Raw genomic sequence first — 20,313 nt, forward strand, 5'->3', positions numbered from 1 at the left:
GAGGTCCTGGGGGTCTCGGAAACCATTTAGGGGTGCTCCAGCCATACTTTGGGGGATGTTTTAGTGTCACTATGCCTCAGCCCTATTCTACCCCGTGGGTGTAAGAGAGACCACATGGCTGGAAACCTTGAATAGTTTCTTAATAAGAACAATAGTTTCTTCAGTCAAGGCTGCTGGGTGTCAGTAGGTGTGCAGCTGGACCCTCCTTGTTCTTTGCTCCCTGCTGCTCAGCTCCACGAGTCATGCAGTGCTGCAGCCCCAGCACCAGCAGTATAAAGTGAGCTCTAATAAGCACTTTGGGAAAATTCCTAGACTGCCCAGGCCACTGGTGGTGTTTCTGAGGGCTCTGACCTTGCTGCAGGCTTATTACCGCTTTCTCCAAATGCAACACTAGCTCTAAATCCGGGCTAGTGGCTTAGGGGAAAGGGCCGGCAGCCCCACAGAGTAGCCCTAGTTTGGAGGCTTGTCTATCTCCTAAACTGTGGTTTGGAAAAAGACAAGTTGCTGCCCCATAAATAAAACAAGGGGGTGAGCCACTGATTTTTAAGAGCCTTCCAGCTCTTATTTTCCAAGTGTGTATAGCTGACTTGCTCTGAGAATGCAGTCTTCCTGACCTCCAGCCTAGCACTACAACTTCTCAGACCAGGCCTCCTGAGGGGCCCCCCTGAGACCCCCAGAAAGAGTCTCATCCCTGCAGAACCCCCCTCCCCCAACCCCAGCCGCAGAGGCTCAGCCCTGCCCTCTGCACAATCAGGCTTCTGAAGGGTCTTTATTTTATTGGCTCAAAACTCATTCACCAGTCCCTAAATAATCTTATGTACAAAATAAAGACTTTTCCCACCGTGAAATCTATCAATAAATACAAACATCTACAACAGAGGAGGGGGCCATATAATTTACCAGACAAAAATTAATTCAAAAGCTATCATGTAATTTACAAACTGATTTTTTTTTTTAAAGACAAGATTACTTCAGTTTGCAGGGTCACGAGGGAGGCGCTCCCCCAGAGGAGCTGGCGCCCTACGCTTTCCCAGTTCACAGCCTCATCTCTGGCCCTTGGGAGGGAAGTGGCTCTGAAAAGTGCAGGAGAAGGCAAAGTATCACCTTCATGGATTAAGGCAGAGTGGAGAGGCCCATACCCTGGGATTAGACAGGGGCTAGAGGAGGTCAGCGGCCTCTTTGAAGAAGGCATACTGGGCCACAGGAGCAAACGCTGACACAAAATATTGGATTAAGTCGCGCTGGGTTGGAGGGGAGTGGTAAGAGGCAGAGGGGCAGACAGACTTCAGTGAGGGTAGGGTGACAGAGACAGTGAGTGTCTGCTGCTGTGTAGTGCTATCGTTGTGCCTTCTTTGCACGAGATTTTGGGGTGGCTGCAGGGAGGGGGCCTAAAACGCACTGAGTCTGCAGTGCCCACTCCTGCGGGCAGCGGCAGAGAGTTGCCCTTGACGCAGCGCAGAAGACAAGGGATTGAACCCGGCCTGCCAGCCTCTCTCGCGCCTGAGCCCACCAGAGGTCAGCGAGCCAGAGGCAGGAGGAACAAGTACGCCTGAGGGCCTCCGCGCATCTCTGCGCACCTCTCACGGCTTCTGCCCTCTCCCTTCACAGCACCCACCACCCAGAGACGGACAGGCCCCTTCATAGAAAGTCTGAAAAGGCCAGGGCGCCAGGATGCAAGCAGGCAGGGGACGCAGGCGCCTGCAGCCCAGGGCGCTCCTCCAGCGAGGCAACGGGGCTCAAGCTGCCCGCCTGGGAGACTGGGGAATAAAGGGAGCCCCAGTCTCCCGGGGAGCCGTCCGGGCTGCCCAGCTCCTCGCAGGTCGGTGCAAGCGGCTCCAGCCCGTAGAGGCTGTGGTCCGCTATGCGCAGCGTTTGCGTCAGCGCCCAGATGTAATTGTGTGCGAAGCGTAGCGTCTCTATCTTGGTGAGTTTCGCATCGTCCGGGAAGGTGGGCAGGACCCCGCGCAGCGCATCCAACGCGGAGTTGAGATTGTGCATTCGATTGCGCTCACGGTCGTTGGCCTTCTTGCGCCGGCTCCGTCGCTGCTTGCTCAGAGCCAACTCACTCTTGGGCCGGCTGCGCCCCCCACGCCGCGCCCGGAGCTTCCTCGAGGCCGCTCGGCAGCCACCCCCTTCCGCTTCCGCGCTGTTCCCCGGTACGCGAGTGGGGCTGGGCGGAGCGGATGCGACGCAGGTCACTTTGTCTTCTGGGGCGCTCGGGAAAGGCTGCTCGGTCTGGTGGGTCACTTGGACAGCTGGCGCACACGAAGGATGAGGCGCCATCCTGCGGCGGGGTAAGAGGTAAGGGTAAGCGCGAGTAAACCCTGGTGCAGTTCCCGATCCTGGGGCCAGATGGGGGGGGGAAATAATGAGAAAAGACCACCTCCCCCGCCGGAACAGAGCCCTCTTTATCCCTCCGCCCATTGCTCTGTAGCCTCCAGATGTTACCTCGTTTTAGGGCGCTGAGGGATAGAGAGGGGTTCGCAGTGAGAGCAGCGGTGAGCTGAGCTGGCTTTTTCGTCTGCAAGTTCAGCTGAGACGCAGGCGGCGCCGATGGAAAGTTTCCACAGCTACAGTGAAGAAAAGTGTATAGGGGGTCCCGGGCCTCTGTTGTTCTCTCTTGGCGCGGCTGTGAGACCCTGCGGATTTCCTGAGCCGCAAGTCGTGTGCCCCTTGGCACGCTTTATCTGCTGCGCCCGGGCCAGGAGCGTGCCTGCCCCGCTGCTTGCCCGCGCCGCGGTCCAATCAGCGCCCGGGCCAGGGGGCCGCGCCACGCGAGCCCGCTCCTCCCCCGCGGGGCACAGCTGGATTCCGGACAAAGGGCCGGGGCCGGGGTCGGGGGAGGGGAATGCTGCTCTGTTTGCTTTCTCCCCACGGGCTCTGTCCCAGCAACTCTCGGTTCCTCAAAGAGCCTCGCCCAGTGAGAAGGGCCTCGTCTGGCTCGCGTCTGGCGGCCCCGGTCTGCCTTGCTCGCATTCTGCCTTTCCTTGGCATCTGTCCAGACCTTTCTTGGTACCCAGAAGGGGGCTTTGGGAAGGCTGTAGGGTAGGTCCATTCCTGCGTAACTTACTCAAGGGGAAATTGAGGCTCTGGAAGGAGTCGGCTTGCCCCAAATCACTCTAAAAGGACAAGGAGCCAGGTGTCCTGACTAACAGCTTGGAGGAGTGTCTGCGAATTCCTGATGCCATTCTGTTCTCTGTGCTGTGGGTCAGGTTAGGAAATATACAAGGAGTGATGGTTCACTGACCCTCTCCTTTTTTGCGCCTGCAGAAAAAGATCCTAAATTCCTGCCACTTGGAGACTTTTGCCTGGGGGTGAGGAACCAACCCCCACCGTGCTGAGATGACAGTACTAAGCACCCTGCACTCCTTACGTGGGGGTGCTTAGAACCTGTCCCCCGCAGCCCCCTGTTGGAAACCTAAGCATTTCACTCATGCCCCAGAGGTGTCTGTGGTAGGACCTCCAGGGGGCATTCCGCCACTACAAGTTGTGGACAGTATCCTGCTGATTCCCCAGGGCCATCAGAGGAAGAGCTTAGATGAGAAGGCATTAAGGAGAGGGCCGGCGTTCACTGCTAGCCCCTGTGTCTTTTACATGCCTGTGGAGTGCTGGCGCTTTGAGAAGCAGATCAGCTCTTTCTCCCCTTAGTCCTCCTGTCCAATCACAGGCTGGCCAGGGCTGCTGGTGCTAGGCAGCGGTGGTGGTCCAGGCAGGGGTCAGGCAGTGGGCACAGGGACTTATCAAGGCCCAGTTAGTGCCAACTGGAAATCTTTCCAAAGGGAGTTGGGAACACATCATCCCTCCTTTCTGCCCTGCCCCTCCCTTTTGTCCCCACCTCAGATACACCCAGGTTTTCTGCTTCCGGTCACTTAGGTTGAGGGGTGGAAGCTTCTGCATCTCTCTCCTGATCCCGATGCGTCCCAGGGGAGGAAGCCGAGGCTGAGGTGGTTTGGGGTCCAAATTAAGTCTCTGGAGGCTTCAAAGTCTTCACTTTCTAGTAGGTCCAGATACCCTGAGCCTCTGAAAGCTGGTAGGGGGGCAGGACCCAGCAGGAAATCTGAGAGGATGAAGTGAAGGCATGAAATAAGTCTAAGCCAGGTGTGTCCTGACTACCAGCTTGGAGGGCAAAATTACCTCTGAGGCAGAGAGAGGGTAGTATGTTTGGAAGTCATGGAGAGGGGCTCTCTAGGACTGTGTGGAGATGGGGGTACTGTCCTCAGAATCTCAGCTGGTGCGCTGTTGACAGAGGCTCCTTCCTTTGTTGCCTGGAAACTGATGCTGGGGGCCAGGCTCAGGACCAACAGAGGGACCCCGAGACTCCTGAGTTCTGTATTTTGCTGCTGCTCCTCCGTTAGGTCACAATTTGCCCTGGAACTTGTCTTCTAGTCGTAAGAATGAGAACTCAAGCCCTGTTTTACAGATAGGAAAGTCAAGACCCAGAGAGGGGAAGCAATTCACCCAAGGTCACACAGCAGGTTCTAGTAGAATCTCATAGAACTCGGGTCCTGAGTCTCCTTTCCTAGATTCTCCCTTGCATCTGTTGCCTCTCTTTGATTGGAGGGAAAGATTTTGTCAAGGCAAACCCAGATATCCCCAAATGTAGAAAATAGATGTCCTGGGTCTGTGAGGAGTGATGAGGTTAGAGTAGAAATGGGATAGAGCCCCCCCCCACCTCCCAGTGCCGAGGGGAGTCAGTGCCCACTCATGCTCCATCTGTCTGATTTCTTGCCCTGCCTTGCTTGACTTCTATCCTGCAAATTAGGAACTGAGTGAGGAAACCCAAAGTATGCTTCCCTAGAGCTCTGGGACCCAGCCTGGCTCCGTGGAAGGAGCACTGACCATAAGGGATCAAAGCACCCCTATGGATCCCTGGAGGCCTAAAGAGCAGCCTACAACCAGGGCTCTCATCCTGCAGTCGCCCTCAGATGCGAAATGAAGGTGGGACTCGCCTTGGCTCAGCCTTGTCTCAAGCGGCTCATGGATACTGACCTGAGCACCACAGGGTGAGCTTCCTGCACCTGAGAAGATTCTGGGGATATTTGGGAACCTTCTTGACTGGGAGAAAATTCTGGCACCCGCTGAGAATTCTATCCAGCTTCCCCAGCGCCCCTCCGGCTCAGGGCTCTCCAGGACTTGCGGCCGCCACCACTCCAGCTTTGCGTAAAACACAGCCATGGCGAGGAGCGCGCAGCGGCCAGGGCATTGGGTCCGCTAGCGGCTCTCAAGAGCTCTCCCCAGCCCTTCTTCTGGTCAGGAGGGCGGGGCTGGAGGTCGAGGCGTCCTGGGGGATTAGAGATCAAGGATCCATGCCCTTCCTTTATACTACAGAGGACGCACAGGCCCCTCTCCAAAGTTAATTTCTGTGCTTTGGCGGCAGAGGCGCAGGCTGTAACCACTCAGTGCGCGCTGGCAATATTTGTGAAGGGGCTCTTCCAGCCGGGAGCAGAGCCGGTTCCTGAAGCCCCCGGCTGGCCACCACCTCTGAGACCTCTGGGAATCCCCTGCCCCGCAACTCTCTGAGACCTAGGCTTGCCTGGAGGCTGAGGGGGCCAGGAGAGAGGCAACAACCGGACCCCTGGAGACCTCGGGCAAAGTGGAAAAGAAGGAGGGCAGCGGTCCGGCCTGCCGCCTTCCCATCCACGGGGGGAATCTTAGCAGTGCCTGGGGGCCCTTTGAGAAACGAGCGGGAGGGAGGGGGCCCACAGAGTGCTGAATAGCTAATGACTTGCCAGAGGAGGGGGCTTCTTTCTCTCGCCTGCGCCTCGGTGCTGAAAGAGGGGAAGACAAAAATCTGGCGAGCGAGCTGCCCGGGCCGAGACTGGCCACTTCAAACAGCCCTTCAAACAAAAGGAGACGACGAAAAGAAAGCCCCACCTGTCTCCAGTGTTTGCTAAAATAATAATAAATAGATTTCGTTTAATAAATAATTACAAGAGATTGTAAAGTGGAGTGCTTTGGAAAACATCTACTGCGGGAGTCCCGAAGCCAGCCGTCACCTGCTCCCAAGGCAGACAACTTTATTGTTAAGCCACCCCCCAACTAGTTCGCCTCTGATAAACTCCTTCGTCTTCACAATGACTGTTTACTCATAGTTAGCACAATATTACCTTTGCCGTGATAAACCCAGAGGGGGGAGACCTGGCCCCTGGCCCCTGGGCACACCTGTCCCAGAAGCTGACACATGGATTTGGCACGGAGCAGGCCTCCCCCCGGGCCTTCCGCCGTGTACATTGGCCCAATTGCCACCCATTTATAACAGGTTGGCTGCAAGGCCTATCTCGGTCCTATTTGTCTTCTTTTATTGAAAGCATATGGTCTCCAGGGGCTCACCAGCCCCATATTTCATCTGCCGGGAGCTGGGGCGCTTCCGCAGGCTGGTGCTGCCCTGCGCGCTGCTCCCCACCCAACGGCTGCTGCGCCAGCTGAGGGGATGGTGGAGGTGGGGTTGGGAGAGATAAGGCGGGCTTCACATGCGCTTTGGGAGAGAAGCTATTCCCTCAGTGGCTCCCCCTCCCCTGCGCAGAGACCTCATGCGCTCTTGAATGGGTAGCTGGTTCTTTTTCTTGGGTAGGTGAGAGGGCGCCATATGCCACCCCCCAGGGCGCACGAGGGAGCTCCGGCCCGGGGAGTCCTCAAACAAAAGGAAGAGAGGGCCCAGGACCTCAGGAGCATCCAAGGTCTTTATTTGCAGATTCCCCCTCCCTGCCTGGGGCCGCCTCCCCCCGGGCGTCCGTAGCTCGTGAGCAGCGCCTGGAAACAAAGTGTCTACATTATCTTCGCCGCCGACAGAGACAGTGAATGCCTGAAAAGGTGCATTGCGCACGGAGACACCTGTTGAAGCAGCGCCTCTTCTCAGCACTTCTCTTTGCTCTGCCTTCAGTCTGGATGGAGTAGGGGGGTGGGAGGAGGGCGAGAGACTGTGATTTGTGGCAACATATGTTGAGCAGCTCGGTGTGTACTCTTCACAGGACACACGCACCCTCGCTCCCATACACACCCTGCGAGAAGGAGCAGCTGCTCTCCTCACCTTCTCCTGACATAATACCTGGGCCAGCTCTCCCCCACCCTCTCTGCCTTCTGCCCGCACCCGCCAGCCCGATCTTGGCAGCTTCGATGTAGGACTTTATTGTCAAATTTAACAGATGCATGTTTGTTCCCATGTCCAGCCTCCAAACACACACACACACACACACACACACACACACACACACACACACGCAGCCATCCACGGAAAACATTACCGATGACACAGATGCAGAGCGTGAGATGTCCATATGCCCGGCTCTGCAGGGGAAACAAACAGGGCTGTGTGACTTTCCCTCCCCAGAAGGGAATACGCAGAAACCTCCTTGGAGCCATGAGCCTACCACTGGGCACCTCTAATTTCTCACTTGTCCTTTGGCACAATGGCGCATTGCGCAGTGTGGTGAAACACGAGGGGCCAGGAGAGCTCAAGGCTGTGGTTGCCTGGTGCGGCCCGGAAAGGCTGCAGGCAAGGGGTCCCTAGGAGAAGCAGCGAGAGCGGAAAACTCTCCAAGGTGCTGGTTGGGCACTGTCTGACCTCTGGGCCTCGCTTAACCTCTGGGCTTTGAAACTCCTGAGAGGTGAAGACACCTTGGTCCTCTCAGGATTCCCAGGAGTGGGTGTCCACCTGGGTGCACTTGGAGTCCATCTGGCACACTTGGCCAGCCTGCTTGTCTCCTTGGTGAGGGTGCTAACAGAGCACGTGGAGAAGAGCACTGGATAGGGGAGAGGGGGCCGGGCTCTGCTGCTCTCCCTGTGCCATCCTGAGCAAACTAGTTCACCTGGGCCTCGGGTTTTCCCTCTGTTAAAGGAAAAAGCTGTGGAGGAAATACTTTGTAATTTTCTTTTTAAGTTCTGCAAAATGTGAAAGCCTTGGGACTTAGATTGTGAGTGGAGGGACCCAGAGAGAGTGCAGCTTTCCTCCCTTACCACCCACGCCGTTTGCAAGATCTGAGTTTCTGCTGGATGAGTCTTTTACCAGCAGTTGAGGGGCTGGGGGCAGTGCTAGTCCTGGGGAAGGACAGGCATTGGGGGGGTTGGGCAACCTTTGGGCCACTGTGACACTTGGTGACAGTCAGGCATGCCTGATGACACCAGGTTTTCCTACCTTCATTTCTTCCAGTGCCAGGATGGAGCCTGGAAGCTGAATGGTGGGTGAATGGCTCTTAAGCTCCTTAGTTTCTCCAGACTTGCTTCTGGAGAAGAATGTGCCCCTACCACCCTCCATGTGAGCCTGGATGGGCTCTGCTCCTTCTGAAAGGTAGAGATAGCCTCCCTCAGCCTCGCACAGACTGTCTTTCTTTTCTGTGTATTCTTGACCGAATGTAGTTCTGACATTTCTGAGATGCACTGGCCCAGGGCAGGGGGCAGTCTCCTTTGGGTGACAGCTCCTTTGTAGGAGTCAGGGTCTCCCGGCCCTGTGGGGATTCTATCTAGGCAACAGCAAGCAGAACCAAAGGGTGTCCGATCTGCTATGTGGTGGGGCCAAAGGCACTTCACTTCTTTAGGTCACTGTGGATAAGACCTTTGCCCCCTCTCCAGTTATCAGATGGGGAGGCAGTCTGATAAAGGGATGGGGTAGAACATAGGGAGGGTCAAAAATGAGTTCTAGATTAACTCAGCAGAGAAGCAACCCAATGTAATGCAATGGTGTTTTCCGTGCGGTACTTCGTCACATTCATATCCATATAGAACTTTGGAGGAGAGGCAGACCATCCTCTCAGGCAACATGTGGGGAAGCCAGGAAGGGACTGATTGGACCAGATCAGTCTGAGGCCCAAGGTCATAGAGCTGAGTCTGGAACTCCTCTTCCCTATGTCCCCTCCAGCCAGCTGGCAGGATATCTTCATTTAGTCACCCTCCTGGCTCCCTACCCGCTGCCTGCACTCCACGGGCTTCATCCTGCCATCCTCTGGAGCCCTTTGGAGGTGAGTGGGCTCAGCCAGGGCTTTGGGAGTGCAGGAGTTGAAGGGTTTGGGAACAATAAATAAGGGAGCTTTTCCCTTCTCTCCTGTGGCTTCCAAGAGCCTCCCCTGGCAATGCTTCGGGGGGCAGGACCAGGCTGGCAGGAGCCCAAGACACCTCGCATACCTCAGCACAGCCCCACTTCTGCTGTGAGAGGATGGGCTTCACATCCCCCTTCGCTTAGACAGCAAAGCAGGTGGGCCCAGTTGTTTTATGTGGCACTGTCAGAAAGCTATTTTAGGCACACACTTCAAAATATGTTAGCTACTTCTAATTCTTCACAAATGATATAAACCATATGCAAACTATGATTTATTATAAAGTATAGATGTCTTTCTGTACCAGACTCTGCAAGTAAGGGGAAAAGAGAAGGTGATTGGAGCCAGACACCGTTTTGGATTTCTGCACCCAGTCGCTGTGGAACTTTGGCCACTCACTCAACCTCTCTGAGCCACCCTCACCTCCTCGCCTATAAAATGGGAGTAATGATAGAGTAAGTACCTAACTCACGGGGCTGAAATGATCTGCTTTGTGTAAAGCCATGGGCATCAGCATGAATGAATACAATGTAATGCGTATGTTATAAAACATATCTCCAAAGACATTTGCACCCAGGAAATAAAAATAAATATAAATAGGGACTTCCTGTTGTCGCTCAGTGGTAAGGAACCTGACTAGCATCCATGAGGACACGGGTTTGATTCCTGGCCTTGCTCAGTGGGTTAGGGATCCAGTGTTGCTGTGAGCTGAGGTGTAGATCGCAGATGTGGCTCGGATCTGGGGTTACTGTGGCTGTGGCACAGGCTGGCACCTCAGCTCTGATTTGACCCCTGGCCTGGGAACTCCCATATGCTGCAGATGTGGCCCTAAAAACCTAAATAAATAAGTAAATAAATAAATAAATGAATAAATAAACTAGAGGTCCTCTTACTCCCCTGTCCAGACACCTCACTTTAAAGCCTCTTGTTTTAAGCAGCTGCTAGAGCAGTGTCATCAAGTTATGACACAGTTTTATATTTGACAGGCACTTTGTCACCTCTTATTGTTTCTCAGCACAGCACACTGTGAGGTCGTGTGAGGCAGCGTGGTTAGAGAGCTTCATCCTGTTTTTACGTATGAAAAAACTAAGTCTTTAGGGAGCTGATGTGACTCACCCACGGGCATCCAGCTTGCATTGTGGAGTGAAGATAAGAATCTAGGTCTTCTGACCCCAAGTCTGCACCTTGTCCACCCTGGCACTCTGTTATCCTGTGGAGCCCATTTATGAGCTAGTGGTAAAACCAACTCAGGCTCTTGCAGAACAACGACCAAGGAAGGCAGTGGAAGCTAAATAGTGAGCTGGTGGTGTGTGCATATGGCTCATTCGCTCTTGTCCAGTTGAAACCATAGTGGGCTTGGAGGCCCCTGGCATGTGACCTTGTTTGGTGGGTGGGGTACACTTTGCAAATGTAAGTATAGAAGGGAGCATTTCTATGCAGAGCTTCAAGTCCGCACAGGAAACTGCAGATCAAATTCCTGTCAATGCAATTGCCCAGACACCAAGAAGGCCTGGGTCAGCTAGGCACACCTTACCTCTGTCCCATAATGTTTATGAAGGATCATTATGAGATGGTGGTGGCCAGCTGTTCCTCACAGTCAGAGATTAGGTCTCGGGGAAGTGGTTTGAATTGGAAAAGCAGGGATTTAGGCTATTTACCATCAAGTCTTCCTTAGCAGATAAACATGGTGAGTGTCCTCTTCAGGTGAGGGGAAATCCTCTCTGTAAAGACCTCCCATTCTCTGGCCTAGAACAGTTATGCAGTCTGCTTAGAGGCCGGGGGATGGACTGGATGACCCCAGGAAAGGCCCTCTGCCCCCACGACTTCACCACCATGACCTATTCGGTTGTACAGACACTTTGGGAGTCACCTACCAGAGAAGCCCTTCAAGATCATGGGTGGGATTTGTTAGTATAGTTCTTAACCTGAGTGAATTGGAAGTGATGCCAGTTCCCTTCTGAAGAATTATAGAACAGCAGCACCACCCCATCTGTGCCAGGTGTTGTGAGAAATATCAGGAACCAGATGGTTAGGGCTGAGAAGGACCTTCACTAGTATGTGGTCCCCAACACTAAGTTGACAATGATTGGGACCTGAGGCTCAGAAAGGAAATGTGTTTTGTCCAAGGTCACACTACAAGGGTGGCCAAGTCAGAACCCAAGTCTGTTTCCACTCTCCCAGCATCAGGTCCCAGAGCCCCTGCTCTATGTTAGTCTTATCTGGCCCCCGTCCTCTGCCCTGTGTGTGGAGGTCCCTTGATCTATGTCTCCTTCAATAGAGGATGAGCTGCTTAAAGACAGGCACTGAGTCATGTTGCGAATTTGGCAGGGATGTTGTGACTGATGGATTTCCAATCGTGACCATCTTGATGGGCCCAGGCAAGGGACGGTTATGTGAGACATGGGCATCTGGGCAGCCAGCAGGAGGTTGGCAGGACATGGAAGGGGTGGAAGGGGCTGATCAGACCCATACTGCTGTTGTAAACTCTGCTGTAGGTGATAGAGCCGAGGCTGTGGGGATGGTGGAAGGAGAGAAGAGGAGGCACATCCTCCCCTTTAAGGGCACAGCCTAGAAGTTGTATACATTACTTCTGCTTATGTTTCAATCAACGAGTGCTTAATCCCCTGTCTTCATTTAGGTGCAAAGGAGGCTGGGAAATGTCATCTGACATCTAGGTGATCATATGCCTAGTTATAAATTGGAAATCTGTGAACAACAGTCTTGATCAGTCTTGAACAGTGAATTGTTGAGAAAGATGAACTTTTCCTCCTTGGACTGCAGTAGAGAACCTTACTGTAGTGTCCAGGCCCCAGCTAGGGGTGCCCAAGGATTGTGAAACCCGGAAGTTAGCAGGGAAGTTTCTGTGTGTGCCTGCCCCTCTCCAGGAAGAAGCATCTGAGGGGGTCTATGGCCCCCTTACCCAAACATTAAGATCCAGTTGTCTTAAGGTGGCTGAGCAATTTTGGGCAAGTCATAAATCTCTTTGATTTGTTTTTTGAGAATTCTTTTCTCTTCTATAGACATGTGCTGAGGCTCTAAGTGAATAAAGAGCTTTGAATAAAGTTCTGACAAAACGAAATGAAGGCCTTTCAGTTACTTAACATATCCATACTGAAATCTGAAGTGGAGAGTTCCCCTTGTGGCACAGCAGAAACAAATCCGACTAGGAATCATGAGGTTGTGGGTTCACTTCCTGGCCTCACTCAGTGGGTTAAGGATCTGGCATTGCCATGAACTGTGGTGTAGATCAAAGACGCGGCTCAGATCAGGCATTTCTGGGGCTGTGGCGTAGCCTGTGGCTACAGCTCGAATTCAACCCCTAGCCTGGGAATCTCCATATGCTGCTGGTGGGGCCCTAAAAGACAAAAAAAAAAAAAAAAAAAAAAGGATATAGGAGTTCCCATTGTGGCTTAGTGGGTTAAGAACCTGGCTAGTCTCTGTGAGGATGCCCTGACCTTGCTCAGAGGGTTAAGTATCTGGCATTGTTGCTGCAAACTGTGATATGGGTCATAGATACAGCTCAGATCTGGCATTGCTATGGCTGTGGCATACGCTGGCATCTGCAATTCTGATTCGACCTCTAGCCTGGGAACTTCCATATGCCACAGGTGTGGCCTTAAAAAGAAAAAAATTAACAAATTAATTAAAAATGGATGCAATTATAATGCTCGTATCTAAGGTTGTTCTTGTTTTTCTTGTTTAATTTTTAGGGCCACACCCATGGCGTATGGAAGTTCCCAGGCTAGGGGTCAAATCCGAGCTGTAGCTACCAGCCTATGCCACAGCCACAGCAACGCCAGATCCAAGCTGTGTCTGCGACCTAGATGGCAATGCTCGATCCTTAACCCACTGAGCAAGGCTGGGATCAAACCCATGTCCTCATGGATACCAGTCAAATTCATTACCACTGAGCCACAACAGGAACTCCAGATTGGTCTTTTTTTTTTTTTTTTTTTTTTTTTTTGTCTTTTTGCTATTTCTTGGGCCGCTCCCGCGGCATATGGAGGTTCCCAGGCTAGGGGTCTAATCGGAGCTGTAGTCTCCAGCCTATGCCAGAGCCACAGCAACGTGGGATCCAAGCCGCGTCTGCAACCTACACCACAGCTCACGGCAACGCCGCATCCTTAACCCACTGAGCAAGTGCAGGGACCGAACCCGCAACCTCATGGTTCTTAGTCGGATTCGTTAACCACTGCGCCACGACGGGAACTCCAGATTGTTCTTGTTTTAAATGAGCTAATAAATGTCTAGCACTTAGAATATAGTGCCCTAGTCATAGCAAGAGCAATGCCATGCTGAGGGCTACTGTGTGCTGGCCATGGGTCAGTGGTAGGAATGCACGGGAGAGAGAGTGAAACACACAGTCCCTTACAGGCTGACAGCCAGTCTTCTCAGGGAGGCGGATGTTAACAAAACGATCCAATGAATACATGACAACAAAGCCTGGTGAGAGCTATGAGTGACAAGCTTTAAAGTTAAGTGGAAGCTTGAGATCAGGGAAGATGTTCTAGAGAGAGAACCAGTATAGTTAAGGCCTGAAGCAGGAAGGACCATGGCACATCTGATAACGTGAAAAGGCCTTGTAGATGGAGCACAGAGAAGGAGAGGGGTTTGAGATGTAGCTGGAAGGCTGGAAGGGCTCCATTTGGTAGGGCTGGGCCCTGAAAAGCTTTGCGGGTAGTTACTCTGAGAGGAGTAGGAAGCCACTGAGTGGTTTTGAGCTGGGGACTGGCCTGTTCATAATGTACGTTGGTGGAGAGATCAGTGTGTGTGCAGAGAGCTGATTGGCATAAATAGTGGGGAAGCCAAGAGGCCTGTCTGGGTGAGAGGATGGGGCTTGACTGGGGTCAGAAATGGGTGGATCTTGCTGAGAGAGGGAAGTGGGCAGAGTCTGGCCATAGATTCAGTATGGGGCATTAGGGAGGAGATGGGACAAATGATGGGGCACTTTTTAGTGAGATGAAGGTCGCCAGAAGACACATTGCCTTTGGTGCCTTTGAGATGTCCAAGGGGAGATACTGAGTGCACTGTCGGCCACACAGTTCTCAGTGGAAGTGTGGGCTGGAGATGTACATTTGTGAGTCATCTACGTATAGCCAGTGTTTGGGTGAAGATGAGACAGTTTAGGGAAAGAGCATGGAGTGACAACACAAGGGCCTCAGAATGAGTTGAAGGAACTCCAACTTTATTTTATTTTATCTTGTTTTATTTTATTTAGGGCCACACCTGGGACATATGGAAGTTCCCAGGCTAGGGGTAAGATCGGAGCTGCATCTGCCGGCCTACACCACAGCCATAGCAACTTGGGATCTGAGCCACATCTTCAACCTACACCATAGCTTGCAGCAATGCTGGATCCTTAACCCACTGAGCAAGGCCAGGGATCGAACCCACATCCTCATGGATACTACTTGGGTTTGTAACTCATGAGCCGCAATGGGAACTCCCGAATTCCAACCTTTAAAGGCATAAGAGAGGAGGAAGAGCTAAGGAGATTGAGGCGGAGTGGCCAGAAAGGAAGAAGGCCACACCCCCTCCACCCCAGGAAAGCTGTGCTGTCCTGAAAGCAAGGGGGGGGTCTCCTAATTCTGCCTAGAGTAAGATGCAAGGTATGAACTGGCTTGGAGGAGAGTTGAATGTTCTGTATGGATGAAAGAAAGCATTGTCATTATTAAAAACAAAAACAACTGGAGTTCTCATGTGGCACAGTGGGTTAAAGATCTGGCGTTGCTACTGCAGCAGCTTGAAAGCATTGTCATTATAAATGTAGTGCTTTGGAGTTCCCATCATGGCTCAGTGGTTAATGAACCCAACTAGTATCCATGAGGACGTGGGTTCATCCCTGGCCTCACTCAGTGGGTCAAGGATCTGGCATTGCCGTGAGCTATGCTGTAGGTCGCAGACTTGGCTTGGATCCTGCATTGCTGTGGCTGTGGTGTAGGCCAGCAGCTGCAGCTCTGATTCGACCCCTAGCTTGGGAACCTCCATATGCTGTGGGTGCAGCCCCCCCAAGACCAAAATAAATAAATAAATAAATAAATAAATAAATAAATAAATGTAGTGCTGTGAGTGGAAGCAGAGGCTCTACAAATGTTTGTGACATAGATCACTTCGCCTGAGTTGCGTGGTGAGAACTAAGAGCACAATGCAGGGAGATCACCAGCTATGGAATCCCCCTAATCATGTTTTGTTAGCCAGTCTTTGATGATCCATATTTTGCACTCCAGGAAATGCCAGGAGGGCATTAGAGAAAGTCTGGAGATGGAGGATGAGGGAAAAAGGCTAGGAGACAGCAGGAGGTGATGGGTCTGAACTATTAAAAATAGGAAGTTTTTCCAGGCCATGTCTTGGGGAGAAGTTTCTACTTCTCCAGAGGTCTTTCCTGGAATCCCAGCTCCAACATAAATCTCTTATCTTGGGCTGCCCACACTGCATTGTGGATGATTCAGGGGCTCATGTCATTGAAAAGAAAGTAAGGGATCACACACAGGATCATGGGTCCATTGGCTATTGCCACTGCACCACGATGGGAACTCCAGTTTGTTGCCTTTTTGATGGTAGCCATTCTGACAGATGTGAGGTAATATCTCTTTGTGGTTTTGATTTGCATTTCCCTGATGATGAGTTATGTTGAGCATTCTTTCATGTGTCCATTGGCCATCTCTATGTCTTCTTTGGCAGGCATAGTTAACATTCTAAATCAACATTTTACATGGTGCCCTGTACTCAATAGGGCAGAACACATGAGTCTAGGAATCAAGAGTGTGGGAGCAGGAGTGGCCCTACTTTCTCTCTCAGTGACCCTCTTAGGAATTTAGCTTTCTGTCCTCACCATTTTAGGCAGACCCTATGAACCCCAAAGGAGGGGGCTCTAACAGGAGATAGAACATGAGTGTGTAGAACTGCAAGTTAATTTGCAGCCTCCATATATCAGGCTCCTTGAAGCAGCAAGATGAATCATTGTCTTGGCAGGATAATTGATTTCAATCCCCAGAATGATGTAGGACAGCTGATACAAAGTGGAGGCAAGGAATAATAAATTTGCTACTCAGGTGATCCACTTAGGTGAATCTTGGAAGTTCCTTGCCCATATTTGCTGGTAGATTGATGAGTGAAGCAGCCACAGCCTGCTCAGGGCATGGTGATAGGGACTCAGACCTCTCAGGGGTGAGGGCCAGGTCATTCCAACAGGTAAACCACTGAGACCAGCAGAGATGCTCTCTATGGGGGAGGGAAGTCTAAACTGGATAGAAAGGGAGGGAGATGATGTGTATCAGTTGTAGCCCACGATCCGATGCACAGCATCCAAGTGATGCTTTCATTTTCTGAGTTTCCCCAAATAAATAAAAACTTCCCAGAATTCTCAAGAAGTTGTACCTAGAACTTATAGAAAGAAATTGACCTGAGCTCTGAGCAGCACAAGGGGTGGACTGTAGTGGATGCTACAGTGACGCTTCATCCAAATCATTCCTAAGCAACAAAGGGCTTACTCTTCTAGATGCTAGGAGTACCTTTGGCTGTCAGCTCTCTTCAGAGACTGCCTCAGGTTAATATGATCGCCATGGCCAAGGTCATATTCCCTTCTTGCAGCAGCCTGCACATGATGACTGGTCAAAGTGGGGTCTAGATATCTATGCCCATCTCCCTAACTTGGGATAAACTTAAGGACCATTCCAGCTTCAATGTTTTTCTTGGGAATAATGAAGCCTTTGTTGAGAAGGTATCTTAGCCCACCCTCACCCTCTTCCAAATCCTGCTTTCCTCCTTTCCTTTCTCCTCCACAGATGTTGGTCCTAAGAGAACTCGCACATGATCTTCCCCCTCAGTAATCTCCATCTCAGAGTCTGCTTGCCAGGGAAGCTGACTTGAGACTTTGCTTTGCAGATTTGGCGTTTTGGAGATAATAACAGAACCACTGAACTTTTAGAGCCAGAATGGTCATAAGGATAATCTACTCACCCACCTCATCTTACAAACGAAGACCCCAAAGTTCAAGACTAGACTGCAACTTGCCCAAAGTTAGAGGCTGGACCTAATCACCCCCAGCCTCTCCTTGGCCCAGGTTGCCTAAGGATTGGCTTCCAGATTTGACCTGTTATGTTTCCTTTGAAATCTTGGTTTGACACAAGGGCCAGAAAACTATAGCCAGCCACCTGTTTTTGTAAATAAAGTTTTGTTGAAACACAGCAATGCTCAATGGTTTAGGTGCTACAGCAGCAGATTTCAGTAGTCACAACAGAAGCTTTATGGCCCATAGTGCCTAAAATATTAATTAACTGGCCCTTTACAAAACAGTTCACTGGCAACTGTTTTAACAGATGAATCAGTCGAGGTCCAGTTAGAAGAACAGAAAGTACTCTAGGTACTGCAACTGAGGGAATTTAGTATAGGTATTGGAAGCAAAAAAAAAAATTCCCGAAGGTGAGAAAGCAAAAAGGTTATACAGAAAGAACTACAGGAAACAGCTGCTATCTCTAGGATTGAGGGTTAGAATCTACAAGTTCAGAGCAAGGGTTCTGTGAAGCCAGAGCTCAGAGCTCTGAGGAAGGGCATTGACTGGTGCTGATACCACTAGAGTCACACGGAGATGTGAAAAGACTGGTGCTGAAATTGCCAAAGGAAGCTGGAAATTCCTTGGCAGAATCAGTTTCTACTCTCAGGTCCATTGCTGGGTCAATGCTGACAGGAAACTCCAGCAAACAGGGAGGAATAAGCCCCTTCTCACCTCTTCTCATCTCCTAGTCTCCCTCTAGTGTCTCCTGTGGTCAACACCTTACAGGAAGTTGGCAGAGAAAGCAGATGTGTGGTTTGCCTGGTCAATTCCAGCACAGCAGAGCAGAGAATAGAAGGCACTGAGAAATAGAACACAGTGACTGCCCAGCAGGCAAGGATGATGTTAGAACCACCAGTTAGCTTCAATCTCAAGCTCTCCCCAGGCCTGGCATCCCTGGAGAAGGAGTAGGTTGCCAGCAGAAATAGGCCTGTGCCCTGTAGAGTTGCCTTGCTCGAGCCCTGGAGGTCCTCTCCTATTTGCAAGCAAGTCACAGGGAAAATGTTTAGACTAGTGGTTCCACCTGAGTCACAGATGCTCTTTAAGAACTATTAGGATAAGCACGTGTCCCAATTAAGAAACATTCTCTTCTGCCCCAGGATAAGTTTTTCATTGCTCAAATCAGTCTTATGACTCCCATTAGCTCTGATTCATCTGACTGGGCTTGTATGTCCATCTCTGAACCAATCACTAGGACAAGAGGAATGGGATGCTCTGACTGGCTTAGCCTGGGCCACACACTCCATCTCTGGAACCCTGGGTATAAGGGCAGGGAGCAGAAATGAGGGGTCCATTTCATCTGAATCACATGGACTCAGGATGGGGAAGGAGGAGTTTCCGCAGAGTCAAGGCAGTGTAGTGTTGCCATTACCAAGGTCCTTGATCAGAGGGAATGGTCAGATCGCTAATAGAGAGGTGCATAGAGTGTGGTGAGAACACAGTCAGGGAGGGGGCAGAGACAATTTATCTCTAGGCTAAGAAGACAGCTCAGATCCTAAGTTCTACTGGCAATGCAGGGGTTATTACAGGACTTGACCAGAAAAGCCAGCTGAGCCTGGCAGGCCCAGAGTTCAGACAAACTCACTGATTTTGTAGAGTGGCTTATTGGGTGATCTCCATGGCAGGCAAGATGGAGGGGACGTGGGGTGGGGTGGTGTGGGAGGAACTAGGTTGCCAAGTGTGTCAGGCTTGGGTACATGTGGTGACAGAAGAAGTAGCTGTGTGAAGAGGGACTGCAGGATGAGGACGAAGTCCAGACTAGAGGCAGGAGGCCGTCCAGAGAGAAAAGATGTGGCTGGACCACGGGCTGCATTAGCTGTACAGGGCCAAACCCCCCATCTTCTGCTGTGGGATATGGTGGTTTTCCAGCAGGTGGCAGCATTTCTGGACTAGTCCCTGCTTTCCCTGAGATCCCCTCTTTGCCATTCCCTGGCTTTGCTCTGAGTTGTGTTTTCTGGGCTCCCAGCAGAACTGGCTTCTGCCTGGGATCAACCGATAGGAGACACCAGTGGGAGGAAGAAGAGAAACCAGGCTACTTCTCACCTTTCCTGTCCATCTAAGGAGGCATCCCCAATGGCAAATTTACCAATTAAGTGGTTTTTTTTTTTTTAAACTTCTCTTTTATGGCTCTAATCTTTTTATCACAATACATGATGTTATGGATAGGTTTTTCTTTAACAGCCTTCATCAGGTTGAGGAAGTTCCATTTCTAGTTTACTTAGACTTTTAAATCATGAATGGCTACTGAATTTTGTCAAATGCTTTTTGTGCATCTATTGAGATGATTGTGTCCTTTCTGTCTCTTTTTTTTGTTTTTTGTTTCTTCAGGGTTGTACCTGTGGCATATGGAAGTTTCCAGGCTAGGGATTGAATCTGAACTGCAGCTGCCGGCCACAGCCAGCCACAGCAACACCAGATCTGAGCCACATCTGCAGCCTACACCACAGCTGGCAATGTTAGATCATTAACCCACCAAGTGAGGCCAGGAAATGAACCTATGTCCTTGTGGATATTAGTCAGATTTGTTTCTGCGGTGCCACCACGGGAACCCCCTTTCTTTTTGTCTTTTATTCTTTAATGTGGTGAATTATGTTGATGGATTATTTAAAATGTTAAACCAGCTTTGCAGTGCTGGGGTAGAATTTCCTTGGTCATGATGTATTATCCTTTTTACACATTGCTCTGATTGATTTGCTAATGTTTTGCTAAAGACTTTTACCAAAGGATGTAAAAGAAGGATGTTGGTCTGTCATTTTCTTGTGTAGTTTTTTCGGATTTTGTTTATCAGAGTTTTCCTGGCCACTTAAAGACGAATTGGTAGGTTGTGCCACTTATCAATTCATTGTCTTTCAAATTCCTTCTTCTCTGCCTGCTCAGGGATCAAGGAGAGGGTCAAGGAATGACATCTCCTTTGTCACCTGGCACCACGTTAAGTCTTGTCAGTAGAGGGTGCCAGAGGGACACTGGAGGAGTAAGGATTTTCTCTTCCGGCTGAGTGAGCTCCCAGTGCTTAGGGCATGGTGGCTTCTCCATCTCCCTGTTTCTGCTGCACGTGGCAGCCACAGCCTTCCTGGGCATTTCCCCATAAACAGCCCCTCCAGCAACTTTGTCGTAAGTTCCATGGCCCAGCCATGGAATGGATGATTTCCTTCTGTATCCCAAGGGCAGGTTTCCATTAAGTCACCTGGCATCTCAGGCACCTTGGGGACCTCCCACCATCCAGTGCGCCCTGCCATG

The 20,313-nt window shown here is 51.1% G+C and overlaps 2 protein-coding genes across 4 annotated transcripts in view; one reads left to right on the forward strand and one right to left on the reverse strand.

The window, feature by feature from the left end:
- Positions 1 to 20,313, forward strand: part of C14H10orf35 (chromosome 14 C10orf35 homolog) — an 87,923-nt gene that overhangs the window by 44,880 nt on the left and 22,730 nt on the right. For 2 of the 3 annotated variants that reach the window (XM_021072428.1, XM_021072429.1), the window contains one exon: positions 9,334 to 9,481. The gene's annotated coding sequence lies outside the window, so the exon portion shown is untranslated. Of the gene's footprint in view, positions 1 to 2,281; positions 2,302 to 9,333; positions 9,482 to 20,313 lie in introns of those variants that run through there. The other variant, XM_021072430.1, reaches the window with a different exon arrangement.
- On the reverse strand, positions 498 to 2,657 carry NEUROG3 (neurogenin 3). Its single transcript, XM_021072424.1, has 2 exons — positions 2,449 to 2,657; positions 498 to 2,284 (listed from the first exon to the last, which is right to left on the reverse strand). Exon 2 carries the CDS (start codon positions 2,281 to 2,283, stop codon positions 1,639 to 1,641), a length of 645 nt encoding a protein of 214 aa, XP_020928083.1. The 5' UTR covers position 2,284; positions 2,449 to 2,657; the 3' UTR covers positions 498 to 1,638.

This window comes from Sus scrofa, chromosome 14, assembly GCF_000003025.6.
Source record: "Sus scrofa isolate TJ Tabasco breed Duroc chromosome 14, Sscrofa11.1, whole genome shotgun sequence".
In the NCBI taxonomy this organism is placed as follows: domain Eukaryota; kingdom Metazoa; phylum Chordata; class Mammalia; order Artiodactyla; family Suidae; genus Sus; species Sus scrofa.